The 22,946-nt window shown below is 41.9% G+C and overlaps 1 protein-coding gene across 3 annotated transcripts in view; it reads right to left on the reverse strand.

Annotated features, from left to right (window-relative positions):
* znf827 (zinc finger protein 827) overlaps positions 1–22,946 on the reverse strand; it is a 73,099-nt gene that overhangs the window by 47,747 nt on the left and 2,406 nt on the right. For all 3 annotated transcript variants that reach the window (XM_028597400.1, XM_028597391.1, XM_028597408.1), the window contains exon 2: positions 1,037–2,311. In XM_028597400.1, coding sequence (XP_028453201.1) covers positions 1,037–2,311 — 1,275 coding nt within the window. The remainder of the gene's footprint in view (positions 1–1,036; positions 2,312–22,946) is intronic.

The following is a 22,946-nucleotide window of genomic DNA, read 5'->3' on the forward strand; positions in this document are numbered from 1 at the left end:
ATCTGCTGCTGCTACACGGCACAAGCAGCAGACCACCATGGAGAGGTACTCTGCATCAGCGCCTTACTAAACGCTACAAAGAAATAACGAAGGCAGACATGCTGAGCACTGTCCAGAAGCCAGGTTACCAACCTAGCACTAAACCTGTAGAAAATAGTTCTTTTCAGGTTTCTTATATTTAACATTTTGCACCATTTTATTACACTTTATTAATTTTTAATTGATTTATTAAGCATTTCTTACTTATTCTTTAATTTTGCACCTTAATTTTAAGAGATAATTGTTAAGTGTTCATTGTGATTTTAGACCTATGTTTACATTTTAATTATTTGAGTGTTTTCCATGGTTGTGTTGACATTTCTGCTTTTAAACTGAGGGGATTATAATCAGAGGAATGTTAAGTTTAAAATAAAAATATTTAAATTTAATATATTTTTCTCCTGGTCCTTATTTTAAATAGGTCATAAAAAATATCAATAATTATCGATATCGACCGATATGAAACACTTATATCGTGATACAGTTTTCAGCCATATCGCCCAGCCCTAGTCATGATATACGTAAGTGTTAGTAGTTCTTTGGTGAATGCTGAATGGGAAGAAGTATAATAGCACGGAAGATACTTCTTGAACCTCAGGCAAATTTGTAACATTCTTTTTCAAAAGAAAACGGAATTGTGAAGGAAGATGAAAACTTTCCATAAATGGAGTTCAGCTGAAATATTCTTGAACCTTCATAGTGTCTCTCTTCTACACAGACATAAGGTCATTTTATTTCATTGTAGCAACCTTGGTTCATCTTAAATAGCCCGATTCTGTGTTTAACACAAGGCAACAATAGAGTGTGTTTGAGTGTTCCATAACTATGTCTTACTAAAGAAAAAACATATTTTCACTGGAAAAACATCCAAAAAGGTACCAAACCTAAGCAGAGCTCTACTCTTATTATCTTTATTGGTGTGACCATTTGATCAATGTAGTTTTACTATTACTATGCATATAGTGATTGCTGTGCATATAGTATTACTTTAGATTACCTGCTTGGCTGTTGGGCTTGCCTCTGCTCTTTGGAGTAGAGGGCAACAGCAAGTCCAGGCTCTGGGTGGGTGTAGAGGGTGTGGTAGCCTTCTGGTTCTTGTCCAGCAAGGGCTTCACATCCTCTTGGAGGACCCCAGCTGTCGCCAAGGAGGAACCATCCTTCTTCTCTGCCAGCAGGTTTCCCGCTGCCCTGGCTGCCACCTCTTTGAGCAAGGCAGCAGAAGAGGTCATTGACACAAGTGAGAGAAAGGAACTGGCTGAGGATTGGTGGTCAGTAGCAGCACTGGTCGTTGACGAGGCCTGGCTCCGCTCGCTGACTTTCTTGGAAAGTGCAGCGAGGGTGGAGCTAGCTGACTGTGGGCTGAACGGAGAGTTGAAGGCATCAAAGCGCACCACGTCATCTCCTCGACCACTGCCTCCGAGGGCGGGCACTGCAGATGAGGCAGAGGTGGAGGAGGAGGAGGAAGTCGTTGAGGAGGAGGCCACGGCATTCTTGTCTTGAAGTACAGCATTCGCTGCCGCTTTTAACTTCTGGATTGCAGAGTCTGGGGACAGGCTGGAGCCGCATGGCGTGGAGCAGCTGGCCGGTGGCCATTTATCTGCAACACCTGCCCATACAAAGCCACTGCCATTACTAGGGGTGACGGAGTTAAAGGGGTCAAGGGGCTCTTGCTTAATGTTGGTGACTGAGGGTGCCAAGGAGGCTGGTGAGGCTGAGCCGCTTTTGTTGTTATTGGCCAGTTTTCGGGCAAGAGCACTTAACTGCTGGGCATGGTGGGAAGATGGGGAGAGGGTCAGAGGTGGGGCTAAACCTATTGGAGGAGATTCCCCCCCAGCACCTCCCCTGGATGACCGACCCAGGAGCTCCCCAGTGTCAAGTTTCAGCGACCCAGCCTCTAGGAGGCGCCGTAGGTTGCTGCTGAGGGGTTTTCCCAGAGCCCGAGATGCTGCCTCACCATACAGTGATGATACCACAGAAGAGAGTGTGTCCTGGGTCGAGAATGCACTTCCATCCAGTCCAAGAAGTTCCAAAGAGGCACGGTGGACGGGTGTGGGGCAACCCAATGAGCTCTCACCTCCACAGGTATCGTGGTCCCCGGGCCCAGTGCTGACTCCAGGCCGCTCATCAGGAGAGGAGCCCCTGGCCAGGAGGAGCTCATCCTGGGTGTCTCCATAGGACGACGACTCTGAGCGTGTGTCAGAAGCATTCCCAAACCAGCCTTCCTCCTCCACAGGACCGTCATCAGGCCCTCCTTCCTCATTGCTGTCCACATCTGGAAGAGGAGAGGGAACATACAATTTACTGTGAGGGAATAGAAATAAATGCTGTGCAAGTACTGGGACATAGATATCACCATATTGCTCTAGTGAACAGTTAGACTAGGCATTCTCTATCTGCTAAACATTTGAGTATTTGATTATGAATTCATCTACATCAAACACTAACTTTACTAAGACTTAAGTAGGGCTGCAACAACAAATCGATAAAATTTGATTATTAAAAAAAGTTGGCAACGAATTTCATTATCGATTCGTTGTGTCGCGCAACTATTACGCCACTCAGTCGCGGAGATAAAAAAAATATTGAGCGCAGAGCGGAGCGAAAGAAAAGAAAAAAAGAGCAGAGCGGGGGCAGAGGAAATACAGAGAGAGACCGGAGAGACCCGTAACGTTGTTCTGAAACACTCGGCGGAGGCAGAGAAATCAGTACGACCCAAGTCATCCAAGGTGTGGGAGCATTTCACACAAAATAAATCAAAAACGTGTTAATTGCAAGATAAGCAAAAGCGACACGGCATGGCACGGGCGCACCACGGTGATGATTCAGCACCTAAAACGTAAACCTGTTTGAGTCCTTGATGAGGAGGAAGGGAGTTCAACAGCAGGGTAAAGTCACTACACTATCCTACTTCTGTTCCGTTCTGAAGTGAGGAACGTACCGTCCCTCGAGTAGATCGTCTGGTGCTGTTGTTTACTCGTTATCCAGCTGACTAGCATGACAAGTTAGCGTTAGCTCGTTAAACAGTAGTAAAGCAGGGGTGGTATAGTTTGCAAGACTAAAGACACGGTTTTATTCACTCACCTTTTTTGGCCCATTAATTTTTTAATCTGTTGTCATGTATATATTCTGTGCTTTGTCCCATATCAGTTATTGTTGACAAATATATTAGTGTGTGTTGTATAAATGAACTTAACTTGCACTTACTACAATGATGGTAATAATTTAATGAATAAGCTTTGTGTGTGTGTGTGTGTGTCTTGTCTGTATCTGCTCTTTGGGTTACTTACCTTTACACAACTATTAACTAAAACAACAAGTATGTATGTAAGTATGTATTGAGTTTATGTAAATTAATGCTTTTTTGTTTTTTTTATCAGATTCATCGATTAATCGAAAAAAATAATCGACAGATTAAGCGATTAAAATAATCGTTAGTTGCAGCCCTAGACTTAAGTAGAGGGCATAGGCATAGCTTCTGGCTAGACAGCTTGTAACATTGGAAATAACTTTTTACTATTAACTTTTATTATTTCCCATCCTTGCTTGTCTATGATGAGGATACAAAGCAATTAGTGATCTGTACTATGTGGATGCCTAATTGAGATTTTGAACATTACCAAACACTATCACCTGCCCAAACCCAAGTGGAATGGCCATTTGAATCTGCAAAATATACACTTCATTGCTCAGCGAGAAGACCACTAAAATTACACACAAATTCAACCTCTTTATTATACAATAGCTGCTTTATGCAGGGCGCATGCAAGATGTTTGAGTAATTTAGATTTTTCTGTCCTTTTTTAACCGTATTTTTCCCACCCTTGGTCTGGAAGAGTCTAGTAAAGGGGTTACCATGACAACGGGTCCTTCTGGGAGGGTAGACAGCAAAGATTAGGGTAATGGAGGTTACAGAACTAGATTAATATTCATGAGCCTGCAGATACCACCAGGGAGCCAATAAGGATAGGGTTAAGGTCACCAAGGGTCATTAATATACACTTCATGTATCAATATTCATAAGCAAAACATTACAGCTTGCCAGACAAGGGCGAACAAAGAGAAGTGAATATTCCTGATACATATTAACAAACCTCCATAAGAATATGTCAAAAGCACCAAGCCTGGGCCAAAGAATAATGTCAAAACTGACTGTTTATCCCCACCTCTTTGGCTTACTGTACACAACCTCACAAAACATCTGATAAAAAGGAACTGACTGAGATTTCTCAGAAAATTGGCACTCATACAGATGCAAAAACATGTGTCAATGGAAGAATTGTTTCAGATGTCTCACACACCAACATACATACAGTATATCCACACACATCGCAACCCTGACAGAGGCCTGGTGGGCCTGCTCTCTGTTTACAGCGAAAGGCAAAAGCGGTTGCCAGGCAACCCGGCCCAGCAACCTGTTGGGATCATTAGAGTTGTCTGACATCTGGCCAACGTGGCTCGCCATGATCCACAAAGGTGACCACAATCACAACCCACTATGACCGCTACTCTCCTGCTGCAACAGATCTCAAACAGAGCTTACACACTTCCAAACATCTTCTCATTTCTGTCTCTCACACATCTTACATTTTTCAGTAACACATAACCAAAAGCTGACAGGAAATGTCAGATGCCAAAGACCAAGGCAGCCATAATAATAATGGCCTTAGGGCTCTCCAACCCAGTTATGAAGGCATGTCTAATAGACTTCACATACATCTAGGACTACACAAACAATGCAAGATGTTAAGAGAGTGACGGGACCTGACCCTTCGCACTTCTTAAGACTGTTTAAAAAGGTGAATGAAAACGTTGTGCCTATTGTGAACCCAATTTTCCTATGCTCCTTGAAGCAATTTTGCCACCTGAGAAGGGTTAACAGGAATGAAAGAGAGGGAGAAAGAGCCAGTGAGTCATGCAGGGCAGGGCTTGACCCATTTCCATGTGACATGTGAAAAGCAGCAAGAGCCACTAATGGCTGTAATGTGGTTAGAGGGAAATCGCTAGATTGCTGACCCAAGGTCTCAGCTTTGTGGCTGAACTCTCTTGCTTCCTAGGTTCACTTTTAAACCTCAGGGTTAGGTACAGCTGAACGCAACACTACACCACTAGGCTTCTGCCAGAGTGCTACAGTGCACTGATGCACTCCACTACCATGGCTTTGTGTCACAGGCGAGCCACCCCCGTGGGCGTAATGACATTTCCCAAGGTCATGGTCTCAAGCCCAAGCTCTAAGGGGGTGCTTCGTCTGAGCTCTGTTCTCACAACTGCTGCTGTATGCCCACCAAACGCAAGGGGACAAACATAATGCACGTGCATACATATCACAGTTTAGACTACAAACCCACAGCCAAGAGTGTGATTTAATGCTGAAGTCCTCACCCCGCTGTGTTTCCGACACACATTCAACTGCTTTGCCTCCAGTACAATGGGTGCAGTAACTGCAACCTCCCCCCAGTGATGGAGGCCTGGAGATAAGGGCCCAGGCGGCAAGCGTCTGCTACTGAAAGGGAACTATTTAGTGGTGTAATGGCGGGGATGACTTGCATGTTGAGACAAACAGCTGCGGGGTGCTCAGCAGTCTGGATCTGTTATCACTCACACACGGGTGATTCAGTGGTGCAGCAGCGGGGGATTTTCTCTCTGGGCCACAAAGATGTATACTAGCGCCACCACATTGTAGACAAAGAGAGAGCCATAACAAGTCAAAGTGCAAGCTGAGGCTACACAAAGAGAAGGCCGCGAGGCCTGAGACAGGCTAGAATAAACTGTCTGCCTTGAGCTTGAACAGAGATGTACACTGAGCAGATAAAATTATTTTTGATGCATCACCTCTGCGACTTAAACTGTTTGGAAACCTGTGTGTTGTGTTAACCTGTCACAAAAAAACAGACAATGAGCTCACGGCCTGTAACTACAGCTAAAAACTGTTTGACATTACAGGTAGAGTACTTGTTCATTGTTTTACCACGCAGTGCTGTCAACAATCTCCACTTGTGAACTTGGCAGGATTATTTTGGCCGTGGCTTTTCTAGGTCAGAAAGAGGTGCATGTATGTGTGTGCATGCACATGCATATGAGTTTAGTACGGGAGTCAGCCAGACTTCCTTGTCAAACAGAATGATTGCTGGTAAAGGGAAGCGTGAGAGTTAGAGAAGAGCAAGGGACTGGAGTAAGGTTGGCCAGGAGGTCACCGACCACATGACTTGTGTGATCTCTCTCTCTCTCTCTCTCTCTCTCTCTCTCTCTCTCTCTCTCTCTCTCTAAAATTGGCCTTACTGACCCCAGGCCTGAGTAGAGGGAGAGGAGATGGGAAGGCGAAGGAAGGAAAGGGCAGATAGAGGGATGGTTAAGGGAGGGGTTGATTTGGCTCGGCAAGAAAGAAGAGGAGGCCATTAGCCGATTAAGGCTGGACAGGGGTGCAACAATACTGTGCCAATGTCAAAACGAGAGTCGTGCCCATGAGCTAATATAGCAATGAGAGTAAGAGAGGCAAAGAGAGAGGGAGCGAGAGCTAGAGCGAGGTAGTGCAGGTCAGGGAATCACTAAAATCGCAAAGATTGCTGACCGCAAAGCCATAAAAAGTGAAATAACATAAAAGACTGCCACAACATACTAAGTCTAAAACAATCACATCTACATCGGCAAAATGATTAGTATTACATCTTCCCTGCTATGACTGGGAGGGGGATATGGTATTGGTGTGTGCATGGGTGTGTCTTTGGGGGTGGGTCAAGGAGGTAGAGCAGGACATGGGAAGAAGGGCAGTGAGTATGGATGTACTGAGAAGGAGCCACGTGTTAAGTGTCCGGCTGGGCCCTGGCGGGGGTTGCCACGGCCGCGGGCTATGCTAATGAGCACGCCCGGCGGTCAGGGCTGCCTTCTTAGCGCCTGCTGGACAATATGGTGGGAGAGACATCTCTTCACATGACTAACGGTCCTCTCGAGGAGGAGGGTAATTCCATTAATTGGGACACACTGGATCAGGATCGCTTCCCTTCCCTTTTTCCATAATCTCTCAATTGCTTTATCTCTTTTACACCTGCGATTTTTCTTCTTCTTATATATCCCTCCCTTCATCCCTTTCCCTCTTCTCCTGTTTTCATAACCGGGAATACTAATATTAAAAATAAATATATTAAGCACAGATGCTCTACATTAATCCAGCTGGAAGTGTGGGAGCTAGCAGACATATTTCCCCCCCTTCACATGAAATTATATGCCATCAATGTGTTAAATGCTGTCTTTTGCATGAGCAACATGAAAATTGCTCCAAAGTTTATCCATCATTTTATTTCCATTAGGAATGAAAAATGACAACCAACAAGGGTATGAGCAAGACGTGATCACTAAAGCAAAATGTCACACAATGGAGCAGGTAATTAATTATTTACTTTTGATGAACTTGGTGATGGTGTGATAGCATTTGCCTTGTGTTGGGAAGTGGGGAAGTAACACCACTTCTTTACATGCATGCAGTATATATGTAGACAATGATATAGTAGTTGTCAAGGCCTTTCTTGTAAGTGACTTCAAAAACTGACACTAATTTTTCTTCCATGCAAGAGTAAGCTAAACCATTAAACATCCCTCTAGCAATTAATTATGTTGACACGATGTCCTGACCCAGGAGGTGGAAAAAATCCTCCTGTGTATTGATTGAGGTTCATGTAAGACATTATGAAAACTCAGAATCAACTCTTTCATTCTCACTCCAACTATCTCTGTCATCCCGTACAACTGGTACTCTTTGACAAAGGCGTAAAGAGCTCATCTCTTAGTTGGAATTTGAGGTGAGGCGATACTCTCAGTGAGGATCAGGGCGCAGGCAGCAGGGCTATATTTAATGGCGGTTGAGTCGTATTGAAATGTAGTGCAAATTACCATCTGTGTATTTTCGGCCTTGGCCTCCGTGGTTTGTGGGTACTTTGGGCGGCATGCCAGAGGTGAAACAGGAAGGAGAAGTGTTCTTGGAAGAGAATGAGACGACTGAGAGCCCCAGACCTCTGAAATTCCTCATTGCAGATGAAGTGCACTTTACCCCCTGGTTTATTTTTCTCTTCCATATTTAGCATCTCAAAAAAAAAAAAAAAAAAACTTGCTCATCACCTCAGATGTGTCATCAAAGCTATGGACCTAAACTGCTGGAGGGCGAGAAGTGGTATTTATTTATTTATTATTTATTGCATCTTTGCAGCATAAACTGACAAATTACAAAGATTTTGATTAGAGGATATAGCAACTGAATCTGATTAGTAACTTTATTGTCCTGCCCTAAAAATAACCTGGACTGGAAGTTAGTGGTGCAACTTACGCACACATGCTTTGGACAAACCGTGTCTTGTTGTAGGCCTACATGTTATTTGTATTATTGCATTATGGAATGGGTTGTATCACTAAAATAGTATTTAGTGTGTCTCTAAATGTTGTGACATCTGAATATGAGTGTAAGCTATATATCTGCATTAAAAATGTGTATACAAATTGGGATTAACAAACCTGTTTTCCAAAACTCAAAAGTTAAATTCTGATGTATTTGCTGCCAAGTATCAAGCTATATGAATTTAGTTCAATTGCAGTGAGCAGTGTTGTTAATGTGGCTCCCGCAGTTATGGCCAATTTAACATTTTTCCCACATTCCAAGTCAATTTCCATTTCACAACAACATCCTGATGCAAATGTGTGAATCTTTTCATTACAGGAAAGCCTGCTTGAGTAACTAATTGACCAGAAATAGACATATTGCAATTTTAGAACTTTTTTATCTCACTTAAGAACACCTTCTGTAGTTGAACACAGAGTATCTCACCACATGATTAAAGGATTATCATTTGAGCCATAATCTACAGCCCAGACTTGAAGCATACTGCAGTATCCAGCTAATGACACTAATTGGTGAGTGAAAATGGGCCAATGTTTGCTGTCACAGTCCCAAAAACAGCATCAAAACATCTATTACACATGAGATCCCATCTCTGTCTACCAATCCCCATTTCAATTTAGCAGACAAAGGGCAGTCACGTTCTAATCTCTGCACCATACTCTCAGACTTCCAAAGTCATGTTTGTGTATTTAGTATTGTTCTTTTTCAAAGGTCTACAATGAAGTGCAACATAAAAGCAGAATGATGAAAAATCTGGCAGAAAGATGCATCCGTGTGCCACGTAGAGTCTAGATAAAAATGACTTCCCAAATCTGAAATCAAAGTGTTGAATGTTAGAGGTCAACTTCCCCAAAATCCCCACCTGTTGAAAACACTGACTTCATTGACCTCTCTCAAACAACCTACAGATGATATGTTTAAGTGTCAATTTGTTGCATGCTACCCAAGTCATCAAGGCCATCGCCTCCAACATAGCCTAACTAGTAGAGATGCACAGATTACAACTTTCTAGGCCGATTCCGATTTTCTTTGAGTTAGGCCAGCCGATACAGATTTTAGCCGATTCCGATTTCATTTTTTCTAACCACTTTACAACACACACAATATTTCTTTTCTTTTCTTTAATAGAACCTTTTGCACCGAAGATAGAACATTTTTTGAACAGATAATGGATCACTATAAAATATAACTATATAAATTACTCCTGGTGTGGGAAATTCACACACATCTAAAGTGCAATGTTAGAACCATTTCCTTCTTTTCAGATCCAATATCCAACAAAAAAAAATGCGATTTTGGTTTTTGCTGTCGGCCCTCCACGCCCTACTTTTTCCTTGCAGGTGTTGCATATTGCAAACTTATTATCTTCTGCACACACGCTGAAGAATTTCCAAACAGCTGACATTTAGCAGGTTAATTTACGAGGTTCCCTACATGTGCGAGAATAGCGCTGACACGCGCTTCACACCACGAGTGGGTACGCGCGGCGTAAAGTTGAGAGAAACGAAAAAAGACTGTTGTGGCATCCGTGTGTCCTTGAGAACTGTAACTCGTATAACTTATGTTGTCAGTTAATTATAGCATTGAGCGGCATGAAATCGGCATATGTCACAATGACCTGCCCGTCAGTATGGCCGAGCACGTGAAAACCGGCCAATTCCGGTCACTGGCATCGGTGCATCTCTACTAAGTAGCCCACTGTTAATAAGATTGTCAATGGTAGCTATCGGCCATCGGTAAATAAATTATGGATCCATAAAATATCCAGACAGGAATGTCCATTTTTGACTTATTATCACTTTGATACAAACATCTGAATTATAATTTACACAAATCAAACAGTCAGACAATCAAACTTAGTGGTTTACAACAGCGACCACACCATATAAAGTATATTTTCATACCGTACACACACCCTGATGGCAACTATTTCTGACTAAATCAAATGCCATTCATCAAATTAACATAAGAAAATGCATAAATACACAGAGTGTCTTATTTATTGTTTTCATGGATGTATTAGCTGCTAGTGCCACTCATGGATGGATGGATATCGTCTCGGTTGTGTAAGTGAAGGTTCCGTTTAAAATCAGCCAGATTAAACCCACTAATATGACGCGTAATAAATAACCCAAGCACATTGCTGTGTTCATGGCATGAGTCACCCTAAATAGTTCTCCAAGCTACTGGATCCCTTACTAAAGGGCCGTCCACACCACAACGATAACTATAACGATGTGAGCATCTACATTAATAAACGATAACATTCTGTAAACAGTGGTGCCAAGCGCACGCTATGCACTCCCGCTGTGTCGGAGCCCTAATATTGATATTAGGGGTGTGAATCTTCACTGGTCACATTACGATGAGTCACCTCCTCAATATTATTATATATTGCTACACATGGTTTTCATCAAGCAGTCAGATATATATAAACTGCTCTAGAAAAAGGCACTTCCTGAATATAGCGGCGTCTGAATACAGCAGACAAAAGGCAAAACTCAACATCATGAGGCAATAACCGCTTATGTTCTGTCGCTGCATTGATGCAGAATCGTCCAGGTCCGCATCTCGATGCATCGATGCAATGATTATTTTCAACACCCCTAATTGATATCCTGTTACTGCTGTACATTGCCCAGAGAAAGAAACAGAAAACCAGAAGGTTAGAACTTAAATTCAGAAAAAATATTTATAGACAAGAAGAGTTAGGAAAATCCTTTTCCTTCTCGCCTTTGTAAAAGAGAAAATAAACATATACTTCATCAACAGCATCTCTTTCTCCTCCGTGGTGCTTTGCGGCACAGCAGCATCTACTTTTCAACCGTTTTCTTAAACCCTTTTTCCACCAAAATTACAAACATTCTAAAAATAGATACTCCTTTCCCATAGCCAGTAAACAGGTGTTAACTTTTCCTGCACAAAACTGCAAACTCTGCTGTACATTCACTTGATATCTTTGCTAATAAACTTATATCTGTGCTTTATAAAATGTTGTATCTGCAGTTTCTGACCACAAAAAATATTTATGTTTTTCTTTTTTGCCACTGTAAAAGTTGCAAAAACTGAATGGGGGACAGAGTTGTTGCAGAGGTAGTCATAGAGCCGTAACCGAGTGACAAACAAGTGACGAAGCAGCATTCCAAATAGCCAAAAGTTTTTAACGATCTGACGGAAAACAGTAATTGTCAAATATAAAGTCTACTTGTGCTTTGTTGTGGGGTTTAAGAACACAACAGGACGTCACACAAATGTTTCACCGACACCCCAACCATCGCACAACCCTGCGGAAAATTGCCGGATCGCATTTTTTGGTCCGAATGCCCCGTAATTCATACAGTTGGCGGTTTGTGGATGGGGTTCGTGTGGTTGATAAACAGTGCGGATCGACTCACACACGCTAGATACCAGCTGTTGTGTTACTAGTCACGTCTCTTTTGCTCCTGGAATGCCGGCATGCTATGTGAAATCACACACTGGTGGGGCGGCAATGCGGCATAGACCTTTTTCACGGCAGACATGTTGACATGTCATAGTAGGAAAAGCACAGGCGTATTCAAAACCATTAATGATGGCTACATTCCACTTAGGAGAGGCCTTGGTATTGTTCATGCTGACTCACTGAAATAGCTTACTGGGACACTTGATGGAATTGAGCCATCGTTTTTTTTTTTTTTTTTTTTTTTTTTAACCTTTATTTATCCAGGTAAACGGTTTGAGAACAACTTCTCATTTACAAACATGACCTGGCCAAGAGGCTACAGAAATAAATGGTAACATACTCCACAACGATACATATACATGTCATACACATAACACACAGAACAAGCAATTAAAAAATAAAAAAATAGACAGCAAAGAAAAAAAAGAAAAAGAAAATGCTTAAGTATATGTGTATAAATATGAATCATGTTTATCAACAGGAACAGGAATCGACTATATTGTTTTGTAGGTTAAGCTTAAAAGGTGGTTAAGATTATCAATTTCGGCTGTGCTTTTCCTGCTATGACAAGTCAAAATGTCTGCTGTGAAAAAGGTCCATTATGCCACCTTTGCTTGGTTCTGTGGGAATAAACAAAGCCGGCATGACAGCAGACCATCAATGCAGCGCTACTGCGGAGTCTGTGTGAAATGGGCAAAAAATTCAGACTGGGTACATAGAACACAACAAAAAGGAAAGTGGGTCTGGAAGAGGCAAGGATTAACTGGCTTATTACAAGGTGAGAAATACTAAAACCAGCGTACTGGTACTCCAAAGACAATCAACTGGCCATGGGTCAGCATCTTACTGGATGGTTTTACTGTTAATTCTTCTAAAAAGTTTTTTTTTTTTTTTTATGAATGACTTATTCACTGCTTGCAGTGTTTTTGGTAAAAAGGTTTTTTTATTGAATCTGCTTTACAAGAACTGGTTAAATTATCTAAGCAGCCATTAGAAAAGAAGATTTGACTATTTTTGACAATAACAGCTACAATGACCATCTGTGGATCACCATATTCCACACTACAAAATTCATAGCATTACCATTTTCAAAATCAGAAAAAAATCCTTTGCAGAGTATTAAATTTCACATTATGGAATATGTAGTGGCTGTCACAAGGTTAGTCTCTCACTCACTGGACATCATGTGTTTGTTAATAAGTGATGGAACATTTCCTGGTATCATTTTACAAAAATAACAACTGCTATTGTATTTAGAAAATGTTTGGCAACAAAAGGTTTCCATCCAAAGAATGCAAGGAAGAAACCCCAAAAGATAGGAGTGTGTTGGGGGTTTTAACAGCATGGTGTCGGTGAGGGGTATTACTGAGCAGCAAAAATCTATTTCCATTTTAAACTGGGCGAGTCCTGATGCAAATAAATACTGGTCTACATCAGAATATGCACATACAATATAATTGTTCTCAAAGTGATCACTGTAAAAAGTAAAAAAGAAAAGGTTCCCCTATGTAGAGGAACTGGGAAGTTTTTAAACATAATTGCTTGAACATTAATTAATTCATTCATTCATTCATTCATTCATTCATTCATTCATTCATTCATTCATTCATAGGTTGTGTGATAAATGGGGCTTATTGCTAGTGTCTAAACACTAGACAACAACACGGACTGACTCTCTGGATTCCGTGAGAAAGAGCTGGTCATATTTATCGAGACTCAAGCCGTTCCCTCTCATAGGAATAGGCATATGTGGGTGGCATCCTTCTTTGTGAAACGGAGTACAGGCAAACACACGAAGCACACTTTAAAACACCACATACGGTAGATAAAAACTTTTTCTACATGCGTGTGTAAAAAAATGCAAGAAATGATGCTTCCGACACATAAGTGCTCACAACAACACAAGCTCTTTTCCTATAAATGCCCAATGCTGGATTGCTTACCAAAAATATATTTGGTAGCATTACGACATAACCAGATCAATTTGCTGTGCAGCAGTGGTTGTTTAACAGGGTGTTGTGTACTGAATACAGTGTTTCCCATAGCCTGGCACAGTAACAAATCTAGAAGACAGCGTGATGATAACCACTTTATTAGAGCTTTGATGCAGACATAAGAGTAATATTTTTCACAAATTCCTTTTCTCAAACACTTAGTAATTAGCATATGCCTGCAACTGTTCAACTAATATAACTCCCTCGCGTATTTGCTTTCTATCAGGCGGAATTGTCTTACACACCGCTCAGATTACCATTTCATGTGATTATTTTTTTTTGTGTGTGAAAACTACTAATTATAAGCCACTTGACATACTAGTCAGATCTCATCAATTTGTCCTCCGGTTGACAAAGTAACCTCATTCAACCAAGATGTGCATGTCGCGCTAGCATTCTCAAGTAGACAGGGTACATTCTTTGGAACAAGTGCGAAAAAGAACAGGCCATCACCCTGCTGCGTAGTTTTCTGGCATACTGAAGCTCCTCACAGAGGTGATTGTGTGTCTGTGGAGGAGAAGTGAGAGAGAGTGGGAGGGTGGAAGGTGGGAGTGTGTACATTGTCAATGTATTGTTTGTAAATCACCCTACTGGCAAAAGGGACACTCAGCTCTATAGCAGCCAGTCCACCCAGGGATACAAAGCAAGGTCCGGTGGGAGGTGGCTGTAGAGTGAGAGGTAATTCTATATGTGCACGCATGTAATGTATGTAAGGGGAAAATGTGTTAGAGCAATGGAGGCAGTGTCTTTTAGAGACGCTCCGAATGGACGACAAGGGAGAATGAGCAGAGGAGAGAGGAAGACGAAAGAGGGAGGGAATCTTGAGAATTGAGGGGGAGGGGGGAAAAGATGCCTTTTTTATGGTGGTATTGCTTTGACGGCTGTTTGGCAGAGGAGCCCAAGGCAGTGCCTGCTTGGATTTTAGCCTGTTACTTTGGACAGGGACACTAATCAGGATTGGTCCCGGTCCCTACCCCAGGAAAGGGGGAGCACTTTCAGGCCATTATTTATATAAAAAAAAAAAAAAAAAAAAATGAGGGAGAAAGAGAGGAAGAAGAATTGCTGTGGCACAGCAGGAAATGCTAACTGCTAACCTCATTTACATGCAGGTCCAGGGAGAATGGGGGGAGAGCTTATTCCATTTCCAATCTCCATGTTAAATGCTGGCCAGGGCAGCTGATGGGAATGAGAGGCATTGTTCGTCCCATGCTGCTCTTCCCCTCTCTCCGTTACACCAATACCTGTCTCGCTTTCTCCAAGGTATAAAAAGACATTGCCTCAGTAATGTCCCCCCCTCCTGAAATCCATATGAACTTGACATGCGATTTTTGCGGCTGTTTACTTTGTGCAGACGGTGTACTGCAGCCAACCCTCATAGGTCTATCTGTTCTGTCATAACCAGGTTGTGACCTGAGGCTGCCGCATTCAAAGCCATCCTTCACCCACTGAGTCTGTTCTGTGGCATAATGATTGCTATGACAACCATCACTTAAAGCCATGGGTAGGTGGAGGAGAGATGTCAGCTTCTCGTCTACTCTTCTGATGATCTCATTTCTGGCTGGCAGGTACAACAAGGTCAAACCACTGAAACTAGAAAAGTGGGTGCTTGCTGCATGCAAATGGCAGAACTGAGTTTCCAAACAATTACACTGCCCTGTCCAAACCGACATGGGGCTAAGCTCTGAGAACCACAAGGTGGGGGGGGGATAAAAAAAAATTAAATAAAAAAAAAGGGGGTTCAGAGAGAATGAGATGTAGAGGGAGGGATGGATGTCTTTGGCCAGCTATGAGCACAAAGTCTGGCTGTGCGTGCCAAATGAGGTTTTTAAACAGTTTTTCTGGGAGGATTTGTGCTAATCTAGAAAGCCTTCTGGAGGAAGTGCAAATACATCTGCCGCTGACCACTCCCCTGTAGAGTACGAGGGATTAATGACATGGCAATCTGAACCAACATGGCCCCCATTCAAAACACTCGTGGGGAGTGGGAACATACGGGCAATCATGAGCTGAGCCATTACATTCACTTTTTATTTTTTTTTAGAATAGCTTGATACCTACAACATCCATCCATTACCTTAGTGTGCTAATTTGTCCAGCTTCATTTGTTTCTACGTATGGTTATGGTTCTAACAGGTACCATAAACTAAAGGGCTCCTCACTCAGAATGTCATATCCAGTGATTAGCTAATCTCATTAGCATTACAAGGACAAAATCAAGTGACCAAATGCCCTTGGTAAACAACGGAAGGATGAGACCTGAGTTAAATTGTTCGTTTAATGTACTCCGAGACGCTATGACCACATTGTGCAAATAGGGAAGCCTCCTCTACAGAACTGAATTAGTCAAGATGCTCACCTGCATTTTCAGCATCATAAATAACCTCACATTGCACTGACAATGGCTTTCTACGAGATGACATCACATCAATGATTTTAACTTCTCAGGATTTTTGTCCCAGAGCCAAACACTTCCACTCTGCTTTTAGAGGTGATATATTGTTTCCTTGGAGAGCTGTCGCTGCCTTATGGTCCTACTATCCTGTGTCTATAACAGCCCCCACTCCTTCTCTGTACTCTTAATCTCCCTATAAAACTGATCCTACATCCCAAAAAGCTGCAGACACACAGCTGTTAAAGACATGCCGGCTAGTTAAAGACATTAGCCTGTGCCTTGCTCTTGACTGCCTAAATGTGTAATGTAAAAACACTTCCACACACCAAGAGGAGAGAAGGGGTTAGCCTGGCTAGTGCACTAAAGGCTAACTAGCGCCAGGCTGTGCTTGAGAGAGTCTGTCTGCATGTGTGTGTAAGAGGCCTCCTGCCCCACTCTACCCACACAGGAAGTGAGGTCATCTCATAGCACTGCTCTGTGCAAAGGACATTCAGCAAGGGCAACAAAGATCAACCTGTTGGCCTAAAGCCTTTTCAAAGCCCCCTGGCAAACTATACATACTCTGATGACATACTCTGGGTAACTATGTTTCAAAGAGCAGCTTTATGGACAGGTAACGTATATAACATACTAAAGCAGTAGGTTTGTAGGGACAGTTGAAAAAGCAATGACCAAAGCAGAATCCATCAGCAAAAAAACTCAAATCAGATGGCCCCGTATGCCAAAACCTTTAAAAAAAAAAACAGTCAAATTTCACACACTGGTTAAAGATGTACCACATGCTCCAAAAAAAAAAATCTTCACAGCCCACAGGCATTGGTCTTTCTTCAAAGACAATTGAGGAAGTTCTTTATCTCTGTACAATGTAATTTTAGTGTCTTTCTAGAAGTGAAACGTGAGACAGAGTCCAACAATAAATCACATCCCTGTTTAGAGCGGGCGTCTGGCACGACTGGCCGGCTTCAGCTCCCCAGACCACCACCACCACCTCCTCCTCCTCCTCCTCCTCCTCCTCCTCCTCCACCGCCTCCTCCTCCCCCTCTCCTCTCATGCTCTCCATCCCTCATGCCTGTTAAAGGCTTGTCCTGCAGGGCCTGGATGCACTTGTGTGGTACAACAACAGAGAAACCGCCCAAAGCTCTTAACAGCTCTTCCTCTACACTTCCTCCCTCCCTCCCTCCCTCCCTCCCTCTCTCCATATCCACTGCTACCACCACCAGCTCCTCTCTCCCTCTCCACTTTGCTCTGTCTTTCCCAGCTGCACCAGTGAGCTGTTCCGTATGAACTGCTGCCAGCTGAAAGCCTGCTACTCCTGTGAGATTGCTATTACTCAGTGCAAGCAGGGCTCTGCGTAGCCAAAGGGCTGCTCTCCGAGCTGTAGATCTCCATGTTGTGACTTGTCAACACGGGAAAAATCGTTACCAAGGCTGAGGCACTTCCATTCCACACAGAGGGGGTTCTGATTGAGACCAGGCAGACAGGCAGGTACTGTACTGGAGGTATTAGGACCAATACGGTTACCTGATTTTGTGCTGCAGGGGATTTTCTGCTTAGAGAAGGCACTTTGAAATTATTAGATAACAAAGATCTGAAGAAAAAATACATTTCCACAGTCAATTTCAAATTAAGTTTTCAAAGTTGACCATTTCAGTTGATTTTTACGTTACAATTTGAACTAAACTGTAGGGTAGAGTACCAGAATTTTCTTTTTAAAGATGCAAGCAGACAACTAACAAATCACAAACTGAAAAGAGCAAGTATTTTAATTTGGTTCTACCATCGCTGGTAAATGCAGGACTGTATGAAGGTTTTTGGTACTTGCACTGAGAATACCTGAGTATTAATACATTGGTCGTTAAAATAACTTCCCTGCATCACTGTTTAGTGTTCAGCTGTATGCCTACACAAAAGAAATCTGGCAAAAGTTGATAAAAGAACAATTAAACTACACCAAGAATCTGACCAAGTATTCAGTAGCACCTTTTGTTTGAGAGTTTTTGATAACCCATTTCAGTTGGTACTCAAAAAGTGTTCAGATTAAATACCCAGCCCTAGGTAAATGAAGCCCGTCAAACTCCCGCTGAACATATACATTATTACAGAACATAATATTTAATAATCAAATAAAACAAAGCTTAAAAAGAACAACATTATTTTTTACTATAATAAAAGATTTGTCACTTTATTTTTTGCTGTGCCATTTAATATGTGAGCAACTTAAAAACTTTGGGTGAGCTACTTCTGGGACACAACTAGCCTCTTACATGCACATGTAAACACTTTACCAGCTCTTCCGATGAAAACACTTTTTTATTGCTAAATAATTAAACACTCAGACCTCCTTCAAGTGACCTCAAACATTTTGTAATCAAGAACATGTCTGGTTTATGAGAAAAGATAAGAATAACAATTTAGCAGTCTAAGTCAAGTTTATAAAGTCCAATATCACAAATAACTTCCGCTGACTTGGTTTGAACAATGTAGACACAGGGGTTTTGTCTGATCCTGATGTGTCGCACTGGGTTGCTATAATTTACCAGGAACCCACAATGCTCCTAAACAGGAGATCTAAATAAAATGGGAGTCTTCAAGCTTTGGCTTATTATTTCCTTTTGCCACACTGTTTATATTATATTAGATAGATGGACTGGTCTACTTTTACTAGCATAGCTTACAACTAGCACACCATCAAAGCTTTTCTGACAAGTAACGGACTGCACTTAGTCCGTTTACAGCACATACTGAGGCTAAAGTCCTGTATGGATTTGAAATATAAACACATACGGTTACTATGCCTACAAAAACTACACCCTAAAACAACACAGTTATGAATCTTCAAACATATTGTCCAAACATATACAAGAATCTCATTATACTGACTTGTGGAAATAATCAGCTACTATTTAGAGTTATTAGAGGCTGGAACGTTGTATGGGGCTATGACTTCTATAGGGGGGCTTAAAAATACAAAGGGGATGATGAGACACAAATTTTGTCCGACATCACGCTCTCTTCCTTAGTTTAAAGGAACAAGCCGGCTTATTGAGACTTAAGCTAAATCACCATATTCCCCAGAGTTCCCCCAAGTCCATACATACCCTTCTCATCTCCGTGCGTGTTGTAACTCTGTCTGACACACCCACCGCTATCCTCGCTTAGCCCAGATCCTGGAGGTAACCGGCTCCATCCAGCCTACTGCTCCCAATAAGTGATAAAATAACACCAACATTTTCCTATTTACATGTTGTGATTTGTGTAGTCATGGCGTGTACAAATAACAAGGCCACATGAGACACAGCCATCTTCTAAACGTATACATACTGGGAACTATATTCTCAGAAAGCAGCGAAGCACTGCTACTTCTGCTACTTGGGCGGAGTATTTAGCTTGCAGCACCTGAGAGGCCCCGTGGTGAGGAGCAGAGAGTAGCAGTGCTTCGCCTTTCTGAGAATATAGTTCCCAGTATGTATACGGTATATGGTACAAATGGATCCATTTGGATGCAAATATTCTTAAAACAATGACAGGGAAGACGGGGGAAAAAAAGATTGTTTTGGTATGTGTGGACGTGACATATACGCTCAATGTGATGATGAAAAGGGTGCCTGACCCCCCCAGTTTTACAAAATACTTTTCTATTGGTACGGCAGTACTCAGGACATCCGAAATGACAACTTAACCAAAACCTGACAAAAGTAGCTGTGACACTTGCCCCCATACAAGGATCTACAGTGCACAGATATTCAATTGTCAATGTGGAAGAGGTTATGCTAAGAAAATTCTTATTTCACATGTTATTCTTGGGTAACATAGTGACCCACAGGGAGCTTTAATAGGAATAGGGAGCTTAAGAAACATTTATTTGTAAGTTGCATTAACCCTGAAATGTATCACTGACAGGATAAACCACCCTGCTGCTTATGTGCCTTGCCAATTGTCTATTGTAGCAAATAAGGTTAACGTTTGTGTATAAGATCTACACCCTGAGGCTTAGCCAGGCCCATTAAACCTTACCCAACTACCTGTTTATTTGCATCAGTGTTTTCATTTATTAGCAAAACACAAAAGAAAGTCCAGTTTGGCCACTGAAAGCAGGTTTCTATGCTCTCTGTGACAGTGTATAGTGAGCGAGGCACCACCACCTTTCCCCTGGCCTTTAATTCATTTCTAAGTTAAAGCCTGTGTATCATTATTCACTTTAGCTCTACTCGCCCGACACCGCCAGAGCATCCAAGCCCCATCAACTTGGGGGGGGGGCATAGTGGTGGTGGTGAAGTTCGGGATTCTTGGCAGAAATACCCCACCGATTTTATGCCAAGAGCGAAATGGAAACCTCCTCTAATTTTCCTTTCCCCTTAATCCAATGTTTTTCAAGCCCCACAGTCCCACCAAGGTCATTATAATCATAGGAAGTGGAAGGGAGCCAGTGACCCGCCATTACAGTAAGGTAGAGCGCCACCCAGTCAGTCAGCTATTGGCTGACCAAAAGGAGCTGCTATCTGCCCAGAAATGTTAAAAATCTCTCCATCTCAAATGTAGATTACCAGGGGATAGGTAAGCAGAACACAAATGTCCCTCCCAATACACTTAAGGTTGTGCTCCTCATGATATGAAAATACAGACTCAGAGAGATCTAAGTTCATATTTTTAACATACTCACCCAATTACTTTTAAAGACTTCGAGGACAAGAATGACAATGATGGTGGGGACGAATGTTAAGGGGACTTGTGTGATCTAATGACAACATAGGCTATAATATGTACATTTTGCCAAACAATATTGAATACTTATTCTGACTGATTTAATGGAGTTGTTTCTGAGTCAATACCACGTAATTGAGAAGAAGAAAGGGAAGAAAATCTTCTTTAAAAGTAGTTCAACTTAGTTTAACTACTTTTAAAGAAGATTTTCTTCCCTTTCGGAAAAAGAACATAGTTGAATCAACTATGTTCTTTTTCCGTTATGACTGACTGTCAAACTGGATAATAGTTCTATGGCATTTATTTTCTGTATGTTTTCATGTTTTACAAAGGGTTTAACATGAGCCAAGCCCTACAACAATGATATAAATCATATCACATTCATACAGGGATAGTAGTATACTAACCTGACTCCGCCAGATGGATTGCTTCGCATTTGCTCGGCATATCCATCTGGGAACTTTCCGTTGGAGAACTTTTGGGAAGGGGCGGAAATACTGGTTAGCTGATTGGATGAACTATCTGTCTATCACCTATGTTGGTGATAGACGGGCCAAATCAACCAATCAGATCCACGAAGCGTATGAAAATACAACCACAAGCCTGCCCCTGCTGCTGTAGGCAAAGCATAGCTCGTTAGCTCAGCATGCAAGCAACATGTCGGTAAAAGATATTTGAATATTTTCAAAACCAACGCTGATTGGCCCGGTCGTTTGGCTAACTGCTCCAAATTTTCTCTGCCTCAAGATGCCAGACTGATCTGCGAGTGGAAAACTGGAGCATATATATATATATATATATATATATATATATATATATATATATATATATATATATATATATATATATATATATATATATATATATATAGGTTATATATATATATTTCTTGTTCACTATGAATGGGAAAAGCATGTCTTGTTTTGAATGGGAAAAGCATGTCCAAACTTTTGACTGGTACTACAACGCACTGGTATCGGATCTGTACTTACTACTACTACTACTACTACTACTACTACTACTACTACTACTACTACTGATAATCAAGGAATAGGGTATTGTGAAGGACAAAAATGGTATCGGAACATCTCTATAATGTCATTTTTAAAATCACAAACATAAAACATTAAACCGTACCAGCATTTCCATTAACCCTAACTTTAAAGAGTGAATAATAAGGCAGCAAAACTACACAAACAATAACACACTGCAAGGTCATAAAGAATGGCAGTTTGCATTGTGGCACCAAAGGTCATGTTTACTTGTCAGAGTGAAGGCGCCATACTGTACTGTGACCTCCATAGCCAGCTTATGTACCCACAGACACACACACAAAAACACAAGGGTTGCCTGTTCACTTTCACATGTGCGTGCCGTGCACACACACTTAAAGAATAGTCTCCTCTTACAAGCTGTGCCACAGACAATGGAACAGTGCACACTGGGCTACACAACCCATATATCTGGGTCTGTGCTAAGATAAAGCACCTCCAGCATTAAAGCCAGTGTATTAGCTTGCCCTTTTTCACCACAGATGAAGAGATTTGAAGCTCGATATTGTGCTTGTTGGCTGGCACACCACCAGGGTGTTGTTGGCTGAATAATGAAAACACACAGACTGACAGCGAATGGCATGAGGTGACACTTCCATTCTAGAGTGGGAAGATCCAAAACAAAGCGCAAAAAGCTTCTGACAAATTCATACTTTCCTGTGACAGTTTGTTGACTGAGGAGGGAAACAACTTCTAAATCAGAAAAAGGCTTTCATTTAAACCCAGGAACACAGGCACAGCAGTGCTCCAGTTGAGTGCCTACACAGAAGTACATGATTTCAGATACGTGGGTGAAGGGTATTTTTGTTCCAGACCAATTACAAAGCAGCTTAATTGAAATGTTGACACAGGCTAACTTTGGTCCTCTTGCCCAAAAGACAGAAAAAAGTGGACTTCATGTTTGACAGATCTATACAGTATTGCTGTGTGGAATACAGCTTAAACA

The sequence above is a fragment of the Perca flavescens genome, chromosome 2 (assembly GCF_004354835.1).
Source record: "Perca flavescens isolate YP-PL-M2 chromosome 2, PFLA_1.0, whole genome shotgun sequence".
Lineage (NCBI taxonomy): Eukaryota > Metazoa > Chordata > Actinopteri > Perciformes > Percidae > Perca > Perca flavescens.